Source organism: Zootoca vivipara, chromosome 9 (assembly GCF_963506605.1).
Source record: "Zootoca vivipara chromosome 9, rZooViv1.1, whole genome shotgun sequence".
Taxonomy (NCBI): Eukaryota; Metazoa; Chordata; class Lepidosauria; order Squamata; family Lacertidae; genus Zootoca; species Zootoca vivipara.
The window spans coordinates 28620824-28638726 of NC_083284.1; the positions used below are offsets into that span (position 1 = coordinate 28620824).

The following is a 17903-nucleotide window of genomic DNA, read 5'->3' on the forward strand; positions in this document are numbered from 1 at the left end:
AAGAAAGGTTAAAAGAGAAATGGGTACAGAGAATCCACTGGTGACACAGAGACAGAAGGGGAAGCACACTGTGAGTGAGGAAAGAACCAGGAGGATTGAAAAATGGCTTTTCATCTAAAGTAGTGAGGCAACCTTCCTGAGTTAACAGAAATGTAAAGGTGATTGAGTTGCATGTGCCCCTAGTATAGAGAGAGCCACCAGTTATTTAATGATGAGAGAAATGCATTTTGCAAATACTCAAGAGTCCCTCTTGCCTTTATTGCTTCAGGTTTAAAACCAAGTCCTGAAAAGCAAAATTGTTCCTACGGCTGCATTCTGAGCATTAATGGCACAGCCCTCATTTAGTTAAAGACAGCTGAAGACTAGAGTATTGCATATATGGATTCCTTGGCCCTCAGAGTTTCTTGAACCCAGTTGGTACTGGCTTATTTTGAAGTATCTTTAAGAGAGTAGGACTTGGAAGGGAGAATTGCACATGACCACAGCTGGAAGTGAAGGTACAGCTCCCATGCTAAACATATCTACCATGAAGTACGGCTCATTGAATTCAGTGGGACTTGCTTGAAAAAAAATGTTTAGGATATTAGGATCAGGCTTCAACTATGGAGGAGAGAAGAATTTAAATATTCAATTCAATTCACATTTAAAAGTGATCCTACCAAAAAAACTGGGGGGGGGGGGCGCGACGGACAAAATTGACATTTGATCTATCTCTAGCTGCAACAAATCTTTGTTGCTGTCCTCAGATCCAGATACATTTGGAACACTGGCAAAGTCAGAAACAGATGAGAGAAAGATGGGGGAAAGGCTAGTCTTTACTTAAGCAGCAATTGCAACTGTTTCAATTTAAAAGGTTAAACAAATCAAACACTCACAACTTCAACTCTTTCAAGGTTGTGGCATCTATATTAGTGAACAAATAGCATGGAACTAATTTTGTATCCCCTCTCCAGATAATGGATGAGAAGGCAAAGACTTTCCATATGTTAAATGAATGCCTCATGAAATCAACGGGGGAAAATACAGCCCATTAACATCTGGGAATTTGAAGTATATTACTAGAATACCAGGATTACCAATGCCATATGCAATTTCAATGCAAACCAGAGAAAGACATGTTCGTATAAAGATGCTTTGATATCTTCCCTAGGCATCCTGAGTCTCATACCAGATAATCATTATACTTGAAACTTTTTACATTCACCTTGACCATTAACTGTTAAACAGGAAAATAATAAATCTTAGAACATTCAATTCCAAAGGATGCATTTCTGAAACCATACTACTGTTTAAACTGGGGGTACTGTTGTTATTTTTTTATTGTTGAGCTTCCTTTTGGGGGCACTTCCTTCAGCAAAACTATGACTGTAACATCAAAGCTATTTTTGAATGCAAAAAAGTGTGGTATTCAAGGAAGTACAGTTTCAAACACATGGGTAGAATAAAAGTAGATTTAGCAGTGGAAAAGATAATGGATTTAAGTATAAAGCAAGCCTTTTTTGTGTTGTTTATCTCATTCACTAATGGTTGTTTTTAAACTATTTTGATTCAAAGGGTGTGGATCATGGGTTTCTTGGCTCTGGAATTGTATCTAGGAGGAGATAAAGTGTGAGATCAGGGCATGTGCAATTCCTCTCTGGCTCTGGATGGCTACCTCAGGCAGAAATGGAAACCTGAGCTGGGAGATAGTTCCTGAGTTTATCTGAAAATCTACTTACCCCATTACATTGAACTATCTTTCGTTTTATTTATTTATATTTATATCCCACCTCTTTTTCCATAATGGTATTAAAGGTGGTCTCTCATCCAGGTATGGGCCAGACCAAGACTTGCTTTAGCTTCAAGGAAGCAGACAACGTCACATGCCCTCATGCCCTGGGGACATCCAAAGTCAAGGATATCCCACAGACAGCTGCCTTTGCCCCTAACACCATGAGGAGAGTGATGGCCAAGAAAAGCAGTGTGCAAAGCTAAGGCCAATGCCTAATCTTTGTTTGGATTAAAACCTGGTGGCTAAGCAAGAAGTGTGTCTACCCTTTGTACAGGGGGTAGAACAAGGTGGCACCTTCTTTCCATTCCACATGCAGAAAACTGACCAGACTGGCAGCTCAGTGGTGATGAGACAGCAGTACCTGACAGCAACAGGCAAGCTGAGGGAGTGCAAGGCAAGACACATAGAGCTGTGTGGCCTATCTTCTAACACGTTCTCACCCTCTAGCACAGTGTTTCTCAACCAGTGTGCCTCCAGATGTTTTGGGACTACAACTCCCATCATTCCTGACCACTGGTCTTGCTAGCTAGGGATGATGGGAGTTGTAGTCCCGAAACATCTGGAGGCACACTGGTTGAGAAACACTGCTCTAGCATATGCTGCCTGAGTTTGGATTTGATATTCTGCTTTATCACTACCCGAAGGAGTCTCAAAGTGGCTAACATTCTCCTTTCCCTTCCTCCCCCACAACAAACACTCTGTGAGGTGAGGGGGGCTGAGAGACTTTAGAGAAGTGTGACTAGCCCAAGGTCACCCAGCAGCTGCATGTGGAGGAGCGGAGACGGGAACCCAGTTCCCCAGATTACGAGTCTACCGGCCCCTCTCTGCCTAACAATAATGCCATCCCTGGGTGCTACCAAGTAAGAGACTATTTTCAAACCACAGTGACTTTATGCATATGCCCCTGAAATTTGATGTTGGCTCTTTTTTGAGGTACCTTTCACCCACTTCTGGTTCAATGTACAGCAATAAATCAGTATGGAGGACGTAGCTCTACTATGGCCACAGCATAATGAAAGCTGCCATCATAACTAATGATGTCAAGGGATAGATCAAGTCTCCCTCCACTGTCTATTAGGAGCTTGGCATTCATCTTGATTCTTTTTACAGAAGCTGCTGGGAGGCTGTGCTTAATGAGACTAGAAAACTAATTAGTCCCAGCTAAGTTTAATGAAAATCAGGAGGGTAACATAGGAGTGCATTGCGACTCTATTGTTGTAGGTTAGATAATGTACAAAGAGCCTCACCAGCTTTCAGGCAACCTAACTTCAATAGCAGATGTGCTGAAAGTTTTGTGCTTTATCTTTAACTGAAAGTTTTGCGCTTTATCAGAGGCATCCAATGTGGCCTTTGAAATCTCTTTAATCCCTGCCACAAATTTGCACCAACACTATGATGGTCTATGGGCAATCCTCCCACCCCTTCTTTTTTGCTTTCATATCCTGAATATCCTTCCTATACTACATTGTGACTTTTCTCTTGCACCAATACATCATTTTTTTACACAGTTACCCACCTGTAACCAATACATCAGTGATGGTTTCTGCAGTTGCACTAGGACACATGTAGACCCTGCCATGGCTCAACAATAAAATATGTGATCAGATTTAGTGCCCTGTGATCAAACTTTATTGGCTCTTCTTGGATGCACTATAATTATTTTGAAGGAAGATCCTGTTGGCTTATGTTGATCTTCCATTCTTCACCTCAACTTGACAAAAGAAAATTAAAATTCTTTAACTGAATTTTGAATCAGAATTCACCTGCAGAAATCAATATGTGCGCATGTATATTATATTATGTAGTCCAGCTATGGAACCAAAGTTATCTGGTAAGAAGACAGCTGGAGTGAACTTTAAAGGTCCCGCTACGAACTTGAAATATTTTTGCAACATCAGAACTGCTCCTTAGCTCTTCTGATTTTCCCCATTTGTAATCCCACTCCTAACTCACTAGGCTTGTATAGGCAAAATAAGTCACTAACGCCCTTGAAAAGATGTGTTTAGAGGAGAGATTAGTGGTATCCCTTCATCTGCGCACTGTGAGCTATATACTAGCCTTAAATAATAATAAAATGACACATAGTCAAATATTTAGCAATAAGACACCCAGTCATTGAATTAAGGTTTTCATGGAATAACTGTGGTTCCCAAATATAAGTGCTGGGGGAACCGATCTTATTGTACGCCCCCCACTAAATGGACTTTTGGAAGCAAAACTGACATTGCTTGCCAGAATCACAAGTATGCAAAGAAAGCCCTGAGCAATAAAACCTCTTTCCCAGAGAATTTTTTTTTATTAAAAGTAGGTTCAGGGGAAAGCTCCAGCCCAATTTTTAAGCTGTCTCGTCAATTTTGCACAGTTGGAAAAGAAAGGAAATCATACTATCCCACCTGCCAAAATAAGCTGATACTCATAACACTAGTTGGAATTCTCTTGTCCTTTGTTCCTGAATCCTTTGTCTCCCCCCCCCCTAAAAAAAGGGAAGCCATTGTCAAGGAAGGGTGATCACTAGCTAGACTAAAAGAAAGTCAGTTAACTTTTAGATCTTGTACCCACCAAAATATATGTGCAGGAAGGATAATACGGGCCAAGGAAAGAGTGGGTGAGATGTATAAGTAAGCATGACTCAGAAACCACACTTGTGATACCAGTATCCTCTTGCCCTTTGTTTGAACCCACATCTCTCACCCACAAACAGATCCCATAGATCTTTCTCCACATTTCTCTATTTTTCAGCTGCATAGGCAGCACACATTTAAAGCACAACACTTGCCCCAGAGAATCCTGGGAACCATAGCTTGTCAAGGGTGCTGAGAACTGTAGCTTTGTGGGTAGCACACTACAAGTCCCAGAACTGTACTTCACATGAAGCCATGTACTACATATGTGCAGCATGTATGCAGCCTTTATTTCACACACCGTTGCAGGAAAGGTGGAAGGCAACAAGTGGGGAAACCTCTTTCAACATATCTAGATTTCCTTTTCAAAATCTCTCCCCTAACCCTGCGTGGTGAATAAGAACACCCTACTACAGTATATGCTAATAAAAAAAATAGTAAAAGAATGGAATAATATACAATGTCCAGACACTCCCATGATTGCTATGGAAGGCAGCCAGTTCCCTAGCAGCAGCTGTGTGCAAAGACTGTCTAGGCTGTAGGGATCAGAAGGGAGTGACACAGACACCCTGTCCCCCACATCCTAGCCACCAGGATGTGCCTGGGGTTGTCTCTTTATGACGCAGTAGCCTAAAGTAGGAAGGCAGGAGGAAGATAAAGGGAACGGACCAGGGAGAGCAGTTTTATGGCTTGCATTCATCAGCATGCCTTAAAAGAGCCCCCATAGCATGACACCGTACGCTACCCAAAGCCATGGAAATGCCTTTGAGTTAATATCCTGCATATGTGAAGGGCAGTAAGTGGATAACATGCATCATTAGAGAAGAGGAGGAAATAATGGTGCTTAAAAAAAAAAAAACTTTAAAGTGGTTGTTAAATTGTCTCCATAGCCAAAAGCTGGAGACAGCTAATGCTCACTCCTACACTTTCTGCTGGGAGGGTGTGTATTTAATTTCTGGATCTTATTAAAACACTTGTTTCGAGTGGGCCATGAGCTGAGTACATGGATAACTACTGATAATATCTTAAAATGAAACCTTAGCTTGACTGTTCCTGCCTCTCTAGCCACCATCCTGATCTGAGTTGTGCTGCCTCTCCCTTCCCAAATGAGTAGTGCAGAGTCAAAAGACCTCTTTAGCCACATCAATTGGAACAGTAATAAACCTTGATACATGCATGGATAACACAGAGACACACTTCTTTCAAATCATGTTCCTCATATTCCTAGCAATTTTTTGAAGTCTGCCTCGTTGTGTGCTTCTGTTAAGAAAACAGAATATGCATCAAAACCCGAGTTTAGACGCCTCAGTTATTATACTGGTCAAGGAGGGCAGTAGAGATGGGGATTAAATTTGATTTAAACTGTTGTGAAGAGGGGAAAGAACTGCTGCATTATTCACTCATGCAGCATTTACTACCAATATGCTGCATATGAGCATTCAGATGCTTCTTTCAAAAAGGATTTAAGAACAAACTTTTGAAAATCATGCAAGCCCAAGTAAAATTAATTACTGACAGTAGGCAACACGTTGCCTCTTTTCATACATTGGGATCAGCTGCTGGCTTCATATTGTAGTCTGTAGTCCAATATTAAACAGTTTCCAAGTTCAGTTGCAACAGGAAACTGTGGTTTGCCAAGTGCAAGAAGTTTTCTTTGTATTGCATAAGAGGAGTGTGTGAGGAGGGGTGTAATGGCATGAGACCTTGTGGGGTTAAACCTTTCCTTCCCAACTTATTCCCAGTGAAATTCACCTACCCCAAAGCTGATAATACTGTGAGAATCATCCTGTATACACTAACCTGGACTCTGCAATCATAATAGAATCATAAAACTGTAGAGCTGGAAGGGATCACAAGGGTCATCTAGTCCAACCCCTTGCAATGCAGGAATCTTTGGCACAGTTTAGGACTTGAACCCATGGCCCTGAGATTAAGAGTCTCATGCTCTACCAGCTGAGCTATCCCAGGATAATAATAGCCACCTGAGGCCTTTCTTGTGATTCCTCCATGAGAGGTCCAAAGAGTGGTAACATAAGAACAGGCCTTTTCTGCAGTTGCTCCCCATTTGTGGAATGCTCTCTCTAGGGAAATAAAAAAATTCCTTCAGTAGCACCTTAAAGACCAACTAAGTTTTTATTTTGGTATGAGCTTTCGTGTGCATGCACTCTCTAGGGAGATTCAGCTGGAACCTTCATTATACATCTTTAGATGTCCAGTGAAAACTTTCCTCTTCTATGTCCTTTTAAATATGTCGCGCGGGGGGGGGGATTATTGGTTTGTTTTGTTCTTGTTATGTATTTTCTGGTTTTGTTTTGTATTTTTATGCTGTGAACTGCCCTGATATCTTTGGATGAAGGATGGTATAAAAATTTAATAAGTAATAATAAATAAATAATAGTAATTCCTCCAGGAGGAAAATTCAAATGGTACCAGTGAAACCATCCTCTCAGAAACTAATAGCAGCGTCAAGGGGTAGGGAGTGAGACTACAGTAGGGGAGAAAAGGAATGTTCTGGTCCTGCTCATCCTCTGCACCTGCTAATGTAATTTCCAATGAACTATTTTAAATACTAAGTGAAAAGTTGAGTGTATTGTGGCCCTGAAAGGTTACTGAATCTAGGTTGTTCCCCTTTCCAAATCAGAACTCCTTGTTTACGTCTACTAAATCCTTTTCCTCACTCCTTTGGATTGTCCACAACTTGGTTCATCCCTGTATGCCAGAGATAACAATTCTAAGGGGGCTTTCAAAGGGAGGCTTAATATAATGGATTGTTCGTGTATTGCAAATGGCTTTCTGGCAACAGAGTATTGTTGTTTTAAAATACTGGGTTTTTCATGGACAGGGCAAATCTGGATTAAATTGGGGGAGGGAGGATATACAAGTTGCCATTTTGCTGCCACTGATGTGAAAAACATGCATGCATTAGGATTACAGATTCGACAATAACTACCCTTCTATATGTACACTTATTTACTTGGTCACTTATTCCAAGATTTTCTCCCCTTTCTTCAGGCTCTCATTTGCAGATTGAACATGTAAACAAATCAAAAGGTCAAAGGAAATTCCATGCACTTTTCCAAATGCCTTTTCCCAAAGCTGAAGATTGCTTTTCCTTGTCAAAGTCATCATGTGTTTCCCCGGGGACAGCTGGCCCCCCAAACCACAACAACTTTATAAACTGAAGCTTTTAAGCACTTAAAGGCTTCAATGCATGCAGCCAGCCAACTTGATCTCCTAGGTTAGCTGGCTCAGCAAGGCTAAGCTTTACGCTCTCAAGTTATTAAGTACTTATAAGGGCTGCAGAGTTTTCATATGGAGAGCTTACCAGGCAATCTTATGGCTAACCAATTCATGGCTTGTAAGGAGCTTTAGTTCTAAGAACAACAGGCAGTTTTCTGGATATCTCATGCTTCATTTGTGAAACAATCTGCAAGGGACTGTTGTAAAATTCTGAGCAAGTGGGACTCATCAAAATACATTTGCACAAGGTCACAGAAGGGTTTGGAAGTGCATAAAATTTCACTTTCTAACCATCTACACGTTGGGGTATTGCACCGATATCCTTTCAATGACAGTCTGTGCCTCTATAAGGAATCACTCCAGCATGTTTTAGCCATGCAGTCTTCACAATTGGATTTCCATTATCAAAGTGAGAGATCTGGCAATCCCAAGGCTATCTAATGTCTGCAGTACAAAATTGTGCATGGCTCTAATCCCATCTTCTCTCCCCGTTTGCTGTCCTATAAGCAACTCAAAATAAATGCCTCTTGCGCCTTCTAGTACAGAACCTACTTTTGCAATTCTCAGACTTAAGTGACTCTGATAGACTCCCACCCCACAACTAGTTTAGTATGATCCCAACAAGCCTACAAATGTCCCAAACTGCAAATCCATTTGTCCTGCCCATGACAGTTGCTTATGCTTCCTGCATTTCTTCCTGTTCTGATAAGATGAGGGATAGCAAAATATGTCCTTCACACTCACAGAAGAGGTGGGTTACTATCAGTCTAGCATGTTCTACTTTTAACTGTATGGACCAACAGTTGCCTAATGCAGCTGCCACCTTGCTCCAAATGGTAGGGCTTGCTTTGCTGGGAGGCAATACCAAGTAAAGAAGGACTGGCATGCAAATGAGCAGTAGTGAGCAGGTGGTGGCCTGTTATGGGGAGAGTCCACTGGAACAATCTTGCTCATGTGCCATGCCACATACCCCGCTCCATTTGAACCTGGAATCCATGCTGATTAGGATATTTTATCAGTTAATGCGCAACTAGCCCATTTTACCTGTTAATACTCCATGTTGAAAGAGCCTGAATTCTTGTTTAAGACTTTTAGAAAACATCTGAAGGCAGCCCTGTTTAGGGAAGCTTTTAATGTTTAATAGATTATTGCATTTTAATGTTCTGTTGCAAGCCGCCCAGAGTGGCTGGGGAAACTCAGCCAGATGGGCGGGGTATAAATAAATTATTATTATTATTATTATTATTATTATTATTATTATTATTATCATTATTATTATAATATAAGTGGTTCCTGTATAAGATCAAACTCCACCTAATTCAGTATTCTTTGCAAGCATCCCAGCAACCACCAAGCATTCAGTCAGTCAATGTTTATTAAGGCAAACAGCCAGCATAGACCACCAAGTGTTAACTGGCCCACCATAAAGTGGCCAAGGGTTTATTGGTGTACCAAATTCTACTTCTGTCCACCCCTACCATACAGCCTCTGAAACAAAAACATTTTCCTTCTCCAGGGGTGTTTACAACAAACAGGAAAGAGTAGGAAAGGAATGTGCAAACAGAGAGGAAAATGTATTAAGATAGTGTGCAAATGCTTCAGAACTAATTGTACAATTACTTGACAAGCAAACAAACAAATTAAGTTGCCCAGGAGCTTCAGCTTAGCCTAAGAGAAGCCAAAATGCTTTGTGTTTCTAAGGAAAACATGTTCCTTATTCTATAGGGTTGAGCTGAGGCTGAACCAGCTACGCACTTGAGAATGCAACAAATAGAATTGGGTAAGATATATTGGAAATCGTTTCTCCAGGATTTTGGGGGACCCTCAGATATGACGTCATCTGTGGGTCCCTTAAACCAGAAGAGTTGAGGTGTGTGGACTAATAATTATCTTGCATGGCCTTTGAACTTATTTGGTGTGAAGACAGAATGGTGGCAGTGTTACGGTAGCAAAGTCTTAGCTAGCTTTGACGTCAGTCACTGTCCTCTCTACTGGCTGTAGGAAAGCCCCACGGTGGCTAGACTGAGCTCCTTAGAGACCATAGATTAGACACACCATTTGCTCAACTGTCAACCAAGTTATGAATGGAGCACTTCAATTCCAATATCCTTCATTTTTCTTAGGTGTTCAGTAAGAGATTTATATGATTCTTTAAGGCATGTTAGATGGTTTAAAGTAGTTTTGGCAATACCAAAAACTGTACACAAATGCATTATATTTAGAATCCACAGCCTTGGCTGCATGCATGTATTGCAGTTGTACAAAATAGAGCTGTAAACAAATCACACACTGGTTACTTATGAAAGTTTACTACCGATGAGAGAGAGAGAGAGAGAGAGAGAGAGAGAGAGAGAGAGAGAGAGAGAGAGAGAGAGAGAGAGAGAGAGAGACTCCATTAAAAAGAAACTCTTAAAAAGTGTGTTCAGTACAGCTGTTGCCTTACCATTTGCCTTGTGCGGCACATCTGGCGGAAACCGGTTGGGAACATACCATTGATAGTCTGGCTGCGCAGAACAATAAAACATTATTACAGCAATATGGACTTCATAGACACTTCAAACAAAAGAATAGCAGCATGGTAAATATAATTATACTGTGAAGCCTTTCATTAGTCATACCAAAGTAATTTACCCCCAAAATCTCCTTCTTATTTTGATCAAATAATTTTTTTTCTGATTAAGTTATTCAGCTGTTTTTTCCCCTTTTTATTGCTGTGTCTTTTGGATGGGTGAGCACAATATTAAAGAGTTGTGTGAAACCTCCTAGATCCCACAAATCAAAACAAACTTTATTAACATTAACAAACCAGATTTCCGAGAGCCTCGTGAACCTTGAAAAAGAGCAGGAGAAGACAGGGTGAGATGGAATGCACCTGATTCTATCATAAACAGTTAGGTCTCTAACTACAGCCAATGTCAGCTGTTAAGAGGCTAAGAGAAACCTGGTGTGCATCAACATGACAGGTGAACGTGTTCCAAAGGGAACTTGCTCACAGTTTGCTAGGATTCTTTTAAAACCCTGGTGACCTCACAAAACAGAATTCTAATCTTCCACTCTAATGGCAGCACGTCAGCATTTGAACTTTAAAATGATTTTTTGGGGGGGGGGAGGATATTATTGTAAGAAAAAAATGCTTTTTACAAAAACATGCAACGTTTCAATCAAATTCTTATAGACTTTGACAGCTCCTAATTACAAAACTGGAATAATTTTTGCAAGGCAGATTTTCAAAATTAAAAAAGAATAATACAGCATGCCCATTGAAATGTCACCTTAGCTCTCCAGTAGTTCAAGGATTGGGGACCTGCAAGCCTCTAGATGCTGCTGAATAAATTACTATCATCCCAATGGCCATGCTGACTAGGGCTGATGGCGTGTGGGTAGAGGGCTGTATAGAATAAATAAATTTTTATTTATTTTTAAAACGAGAGTTGGTGGTCCAACAATATTTGGAGGGCCACAGGTTCCCTCCTCCTGCTATACTGAGCGTCTGAAAAAAGAATGGAAAACTGTTATTGGGATTATATTTTTAATATTCTTGATCTGTTTACAGAAGAAAGTCATTATTGCAGCTGATCCTTCCTCTACACTTCCTTATCGAAATCATTTAATCCAAATTGTAAATCACCCTGCTCTTCTCTAGTTCACAGGCCAAGGAAACCCTATGTTGATGCTTACGTCACCAAAGCTTGATGCAGGACTCCAGTGCATTCCACACACAAAGCTTCTCCTTCTTTTGAGATTGGGTAGGCGGAACATTTCTGGTTGCTTAACCATGGTTAGACAATCAAGAGCAGGCCACAAAAGGCCCACCTCTCTCTATTATGGAGCACCATTTCCCCCTTAGGTTCTAACTATTGTAAACTATTACACCTGCAGTGGTGTTATTTTTGTGGTTATAGAGGGCGAGGTCTCCAGAACAGGAAACAATGTTTTAAATATGGTTTCTGTTGTGTATTGAGTCAAAGGATTTTATATCTGTATTATTATTGTCTGTATTTGCATTAGGATAAAGTAACTGCCTTTTGGTTCCAGAGGGTACAGCTACTATTGGTTCATTTAAGCTGCTGTATTTGGATCCTCTGTCTTATTGGTTTCCTCCAAAAGGCAACACTGTGATTGCTTGATATTGTTCCCTCCAAAATGTATCCCTTCCTAGCTAGTCCCCTGTCCCTATAAATGTAGCTTTCCTCTCCTCAGTCTTCAGTCTTGTTCACTTTAATAAAGAGCTGTTACTAGAGAACTGTCTCCAGCATGTTTTGTCAAGAGAGCTGAAATCACAAACCCCACGTCACAACAACTGGCGACGAGGATGGGATCCGGAATGCTGAGGAGCGGTTAAACACAACCCTGCCTCAGAGTCCGGATTGCAGCTGAGAACAAGACTCACTGGCCAGCTGAGAAGACGACCCTGCCCGCTAGGACAATGGAGAGTCCAAGGGTATTGGAGCCCTTCCAGCCATCAGAGCCCCACACCTGGGAAGACTACGTCGAACGCTTCGAGTTCTTTGCAGTGGCTCAAGGGATCACCGATGCCAGCAAAAGAAGGGCCACATTCCTGAGCTACTGTGGGCCCGAGACCTTCAAGCTGGCCAAGGCATTACTTGCTCCAGCGAAGCTGAGTGAGACATCTCTCAAAGATATTCTTGCCTGCCTAACAAGCCACTTGGCGCCTACTGAGACCAAGATGGCCCGGCGGATGGAGTTCCATAAGAGGCAGCAGCATGCTGGGGAGTCTGTATCCACATTTCTGGCTGAACTCCGGAAGCTCGCTCAGCACTGCGGCTTCCAAAATCTGGAAGAGACTCTCCTGGATCGGTTTATTGGTGGTCTGAGCAGCAAGAAAGCCAGAAGACGCATCGTGGCTAAAGAAGAGGTTACCCTTGCTTCAGCCTTGAAAGAGGCCACCGCCACGGAGAATTATGAAAGAGAGGAGCTTGATGCCAGTCGCAAGGCCACTAAGCCACAGATAGAAGTTGCGCATGCCATGGACGAGCTAGAGGCTACTCCGAGCCAGAGCCCAGTCCGTGGGGTCGAGTCGGTGCGTCAGGCCTGCACAGTGCACAGAGATCGCCGAGGCAGTTGCCCAGGTTGTGGCGGAAACCATGAAAGGAAGAGTTGTCGTTTCAGGGATGCTATCTGCCGGACGTGCGGAAAGACGGGTCACATCGCCAGGGTCTGTAGATCGGCGGCGTCGGGAGCGACAGGAGCACCTAGACTGGAGCATCGCAGACCGCCCACAGCAACTCGTTTTCTAAAGGACTGCCACTACGTAACGGAGATCAACGGGAGGGCCGTGCAGTTTCCAGCGCAAGGCAAGGCACACGTCAAGGTGAAGATTGAGGGTCAGCAGTGCGACATGGAGGTGGACTCCGGATCCGCATTCACCATCGTGTCGGACCAGACCGCGAAGACATTCTTCCCCAGGGGTAAGTTGCCCCCTCTGGAGCCCTTTCCGGCAACCTTGCAGTCGTACTCAGCAGGCCGCATCCATGTTATGGGAATGTGTGCCGTGAGAGTACAGTTCCGGGACAAACAGGCTGTACTCAAACTGGTGATTGCGAAGGGCAGTCGCCCCAGTCTCCTGGGCACTGACTGGTTCCCTGCCCTGGGACTGAGTATCTCAGGGCTTAATTCAATCCAAACCTGCCCTGAGATGAGTGAGGTATTATGCAAGGAATTTGCTGGTCTCTTTAATGGAAAACTGGGTTGTTATAAAGGGCCCCCAGTTGACTTCGAGTTGGACCCCGGGGTGGCTCCAATCCGACTCAAACCAAGGCGAGTGCCATTTGCACTGCAACCCAAGATCGAGGCAGAGCTGGATAAATTGGTCAAGCAGGGAGTTCTCTCACCCGTGGACTCTGCTAAGTGGGAGACTCCAATCGTCACACCCCTTAAAGCAAATGGGGAAGTCAGGATATGTGCAGATTACAAATGTACTATCAATAAGGCACTCAGGGGAAACTCATACCCCATTCCAGTCGTATCACATCTGTTGGCTAAACTGGCTGGGGGCAAGGTGTTCGCCAAAATTGACCTGGCACAAGCTTACCAACAGCTGCCAGTAACCCCACAATCAGCGGAAGCACAGACTATTGTCACACATAAAGGGGCGTTCAGAGTTAACAGATTACAGTTCGGAGTTTGTGTGGCCCCAGGGATTTTTCAAGGGCTCATGGAACGCCTGTTAAGAGGTCTGCCGGGGGTCTTGCCATTTTTTGATGATGTTTTGATTGCTGGAAAAGACCCACAGGAACTGGTTGCGCGTGTCCGTGCAGTGTTGCTCAAGTTCAAGGAGGTGGGGTTGCAACTGAAAAAAGAAAAATGCAGTTTTGGGGTGCCAACTGTGGATTTCTTGGGGTTTAAAATTGATGCATCAGGCATCCACCCCACAGATGCTAAGATTAAGGCCATCATCGAGGCACCACGACCACAGAACAAGACGGAGTTGCAGTCATTCCTGGGACTTATTAACTTTTATCATTCGTTCTTACCCCAGAAAGCTTCGGTAGCTGAACCATTACATAGACTATTGCAGAAAAAGAATGTGTGGCGATGGGGGCGGGAGCAGCAGAAGGCTTTTGACTCCTTGCGAGGAATGCTGAGTAGCAGGAGCGTCCTTGCTCATTATGATGAGTCAAAGCCGCTGGTCCTGGCATGTGATGCCTCTCAATACGGTCTGGGGGCTGTGCTGAGTCATAGGGAACCGGATGGGTCGGAAAAGCCCATCTCTTTCTATTCCCGTACGTTGTCGCCCACAGAGCGCAACTATGCTCAAATTGATAAAGAGGCACTGGCTATTGTGTCCGGAATCAAAAGGTTCTATGATTATTTGTACGGTCGCCATTTCTCCATTGAAACGGACCACAAACCACTGTTAGGGTTGTTCAACCCAAACAAACAAACGCCACAAATTCTCTCCCCCAGAATGTTGCGTTGGTCAATATTCCTGAATGGGTTCCAGTACACCTTGACCCATGTGCCGGGGAAACAGTTGTGCCATGCTGATGCGCTGAGTCGATTGCCCCTTCCTGGCGGGAGCAATGAGGATCCTGCTCCGGCGGAGCACATTATGATGCTAGAAACACTTCCGGGGGCTCCTGTAACAGCTACGGATATAGCTGAGAAAACTAGGAAAGATGCTGTTCTCTCCCGTGTGCTCACTTGGGTGGGGAGGGGGTGGCCAGGTGGTCCGCATGAAGAAAAATTCAGGCCTTATGCGACAAGGCAGCACGAATTGTCCATGCATAAGGGTTGTCTCCTATGGGGAGATAGGGTGATAATCCCAGCACCACTGAGAAACAGGGTTCTTGAGACGCTTCACATGGGACACCCGGGAATGGTCAGGATGAAGTCGCTAGCCCGATGTTATGTGTGGTGGCCTGGAATGGACCAGAACATAGAACAATGGGTACGAACATGCAAGGCATGCCAAGAGGTGCGGCCAGAAGTGGCCAGAGCACCAGTCCACTGGTGGGAGCAGTCCAGGACTCCCTGGAGCCGGCTGCACATAGATTTTGCTGGGCCATTCCAAGGGAAGGTCTTTTTGGTTATCGTTGATGCATATTCCAAATGGTTAGAAGTGGCGATGGTCCCTAGCATGGCATCAGCTGCCGTAATCAAGGTGTTGAGGCAGCTGTTTGCTACCCACGGGTTACCTGAGACCATTGTATCAGATAATGGGGCAGCTTTTGTATCCCAAGAATTCAGGGCATTCTTGGCTGATAACTTTATAAGAGGGGTCACATCCGCGCCCTTTCACCCATCCTCCAATGGGCAGGCTGAGCGCATGGTAAGAACAGCCAAAGAATCCATTGCGCGCTTAATGGAGGGTAACTGGTCAGCTCGCATTGCGCGAATGTTATTTTTGCAGCATGCGACGCCGTGTACTGCGACGGGCAAGTCGCCAGCCGAGCTGCTCTTAGGTAGAAGACTGGTAACGGTGCTGGATTATGTCCACCCAGATAAAATGCCAAACCGTAATTCAAGAGCAACCCCCCAGGCTGAGACTGACACAACAAGGTATCTCGCCCCTGAAGATCTGGTCTGGGTGAGGAACTATTCACGAGGTCCGCGGTGGGTGGCCGGTGTGATCACCCGGGCTAGTGGACCTGTGTCCTATTATGTGACCTTGGAAAATGGGCAAGTTTGGAAGAGACATATAGATCAGCTGAGGCGCCGGGTGCTCAGCAGGGAGGAGTCAGATAATTCATCCCTGGCTAATGACCCACAGCTGCAAGACCAGAGTGAAAATGGTCCAGAGGTACAGTCTCCAGGGGCTTCAGCAAATGAACCAGGGTCTGCTAGTCCTCATGATGACGAGGTACAGGTCGGGGACCCTGAGATGTCTGGGACTCCATCTGTTCCTGATGAAACCCCTATAGCAGCCCCTCCACCACAGGTAACACCCAATCCAGAACCTGCAACACCTGTTGTCAGGAGATCAGGTAGAAGTTGTAGGACCCCACAGTACCTGAGGGATTACGTCTGCTGTGCTCACTAGGGGGGGAGGGGTGTTGTGTATTGAGTCAAAGGATTTTATATCTGTATTATTATTGTCTGTATTTGCATTAGGATAAAGTAACTGCCTTTTGGTTCCAGAGGGTACAGCTACTATTGGTTCATTTAAGCTGCTGTATTTGGATCCTCTGTCTTATTGGTTTCCTCCAAAAGGCAGCACTGTGATTGCTTGATATTGTTCCCTCCAAAATGTATCCCTTCCTAGCTAGTCCCCTGTCCCTATAAATGTAGCTTTCCTCTCCTCAGTCTTCAGTCTTGTTCACTTTAATAAAGAGCTGTTACTAGAGAACTGTCTCCAGCATGTTTTGTCAAGAGAGCTGAAATCACAAACCCCACGTCACAACAGTTTCAGTTCCTGGATGGAGAAGTAACCACAATTAGGTAGCACTGCTGCAGATATAATGGTTAATGTAACTGGGTTGTTGATGTAATAGTTAAGTGTTTGGGAGTTTTATGACCTGGTTCATATGCAATGCTAAAGCATAGCATCTTATTATGTGCACAAGCCTTCTTCCCATTTCTCCAGCACACTCACAATGGGAAGATCAGAAGCATCAGCTTCCATGTTAAAATACCTGCAGGTTGTCATTTCATCTGGGAACTGGGAGGGAATCACAGTTAATTTTAACTATGGATATCTAAACAAGCCAGAAACCAAAGTTTGATATCTCTTTGGACAAGCCATAATTTAAACAAATCACACCTTTTCCCAGAATAAATGCTCAATAAACAGGTTGTCTGGAGGAGACCTTATTGAGATGTTTTACAAGGAGAAAAAAATGGAGTCAAATCCAACCTTGCTTTTTGTTTACACTGGCATGGAGAAGTGGTTACACCTCATGGGGAACCACTGAATTCCAGCAGCTTGCTATCAAATAAACCATGTTACACAAGCACCTGAAACTTAATTTTAAAAAGGGTATCATATAACAGAGCCAGGCTAGATGGCCCAATGGACTAACTTAGTTTGTATTATAAATTATATTAAATATATTATCTCTTAACTTTTTATTTTAAGCCTCTACCCAAAGACATCAGGGCATGGACGGGATAAATATTCAATTAAACATGCAAAACGCTCCCTAGTAAAATAAGCCATACTCAACTACAAACATATGATGTATTCTCAGAGACCCAAAGAACAATGTGTGAACACTACTGCAAGGCAGTTAACATAATTTTTCACAATTATGATCTTGAAAGTATTCCAAAGGATAAAGAGACATGATTCACAATCAGACTAAACAAAAGATTTCTCGGATGATTGAAAAGTAAACAGTAAATGTGAGTTAGGGGGGGGAAAGGAGTAGAAAGTCAAAATAAAACGAAGTATCTGTACTATATTCCATACGCTGAATCTACACACTCACTCAATTCTAACACCTTTCACATTTGATGACAAATAGCTTGGGAATTATTATTTTTTTTTAAAAAAAAAAACCTGCTGGAGCCAGCTACACTTATATAAGAAAACAATCACAAAAGAACTTGGGAATAGATTTCAAAACAACCAATCAGCAAAGGACTCCACCCTTCCAGCGGTCTTCTAAAGGAAGGCAAAATTTATAAACCCCCAGGATGCACTGCACAGCTAGAAACCCAGATGGTGAAAGCTCTAGGACAGCGGCCAAAATTAATTGGGCCTCAGTTTTAAACTTTAGTGAGAAACTCCTTCCCCCCACAAGCTCATATAAGAGAAGAGAAACAGGAGGGAAAATACTTAAATGAAAGCTCTGCTTATGTATGGCTCT

General features: G+C 43.3%; 2 protein-coding genes across 2 annotated transcripts in view; one reads left to right on the forward strand and one right to left on the reverse strand.

Annotated features, from left to right (window-relative positions):
• TNIP3 (TNFAIP3 interacting protein 3) overlaps nucleotides 1-17903 on the reverse strand; it is a 69014-nt gene that overhangs the window by 7566 nt on the left and 43545 nt on the right. Inside the window, 1 exon segment of the mRNA XM_035112547.2 lies at nucleotides 10076-10136. Coding sequence (XP_034968438.2) covers nucleotides 10076-10136 — 61 coding nt within the window.
• Nucleotides 11583-17380, forward strand: LOC132592667 (uncharacterized protein K02A2.6-like). Its single transcript, XM_060279104.1, has 2 exons — nucleotides 11583-15809; nucleotides 17283-17380. Exons 1-2 carry the CDS (start codon nucleotides 12059-12061, stop codon nucleotides 17378-17380), a joined length of 3849 nt encoding a protein of 1282 aa, XP_060135087.1. The 5' UTR covers nucleotides 11583-12058.

Excerpts from the sequence above, each read along its gene's own strand:
- LOC132592667 (XM_060279104.1), top strand. The coding sequence starts at position 12,059 with ATGGAGAGTCCAAGGGTATTGGAGCCCTTCCAGCCATCAGAGCCCCAC. Across the intron at positions 15,810-17,282 it reads ACATATAGATCAGCTGAGGC|AGACCCAAAGAACAATGTGT; the intron begins GCCGGGTGCTCA and ends ATGTATTCTCAG.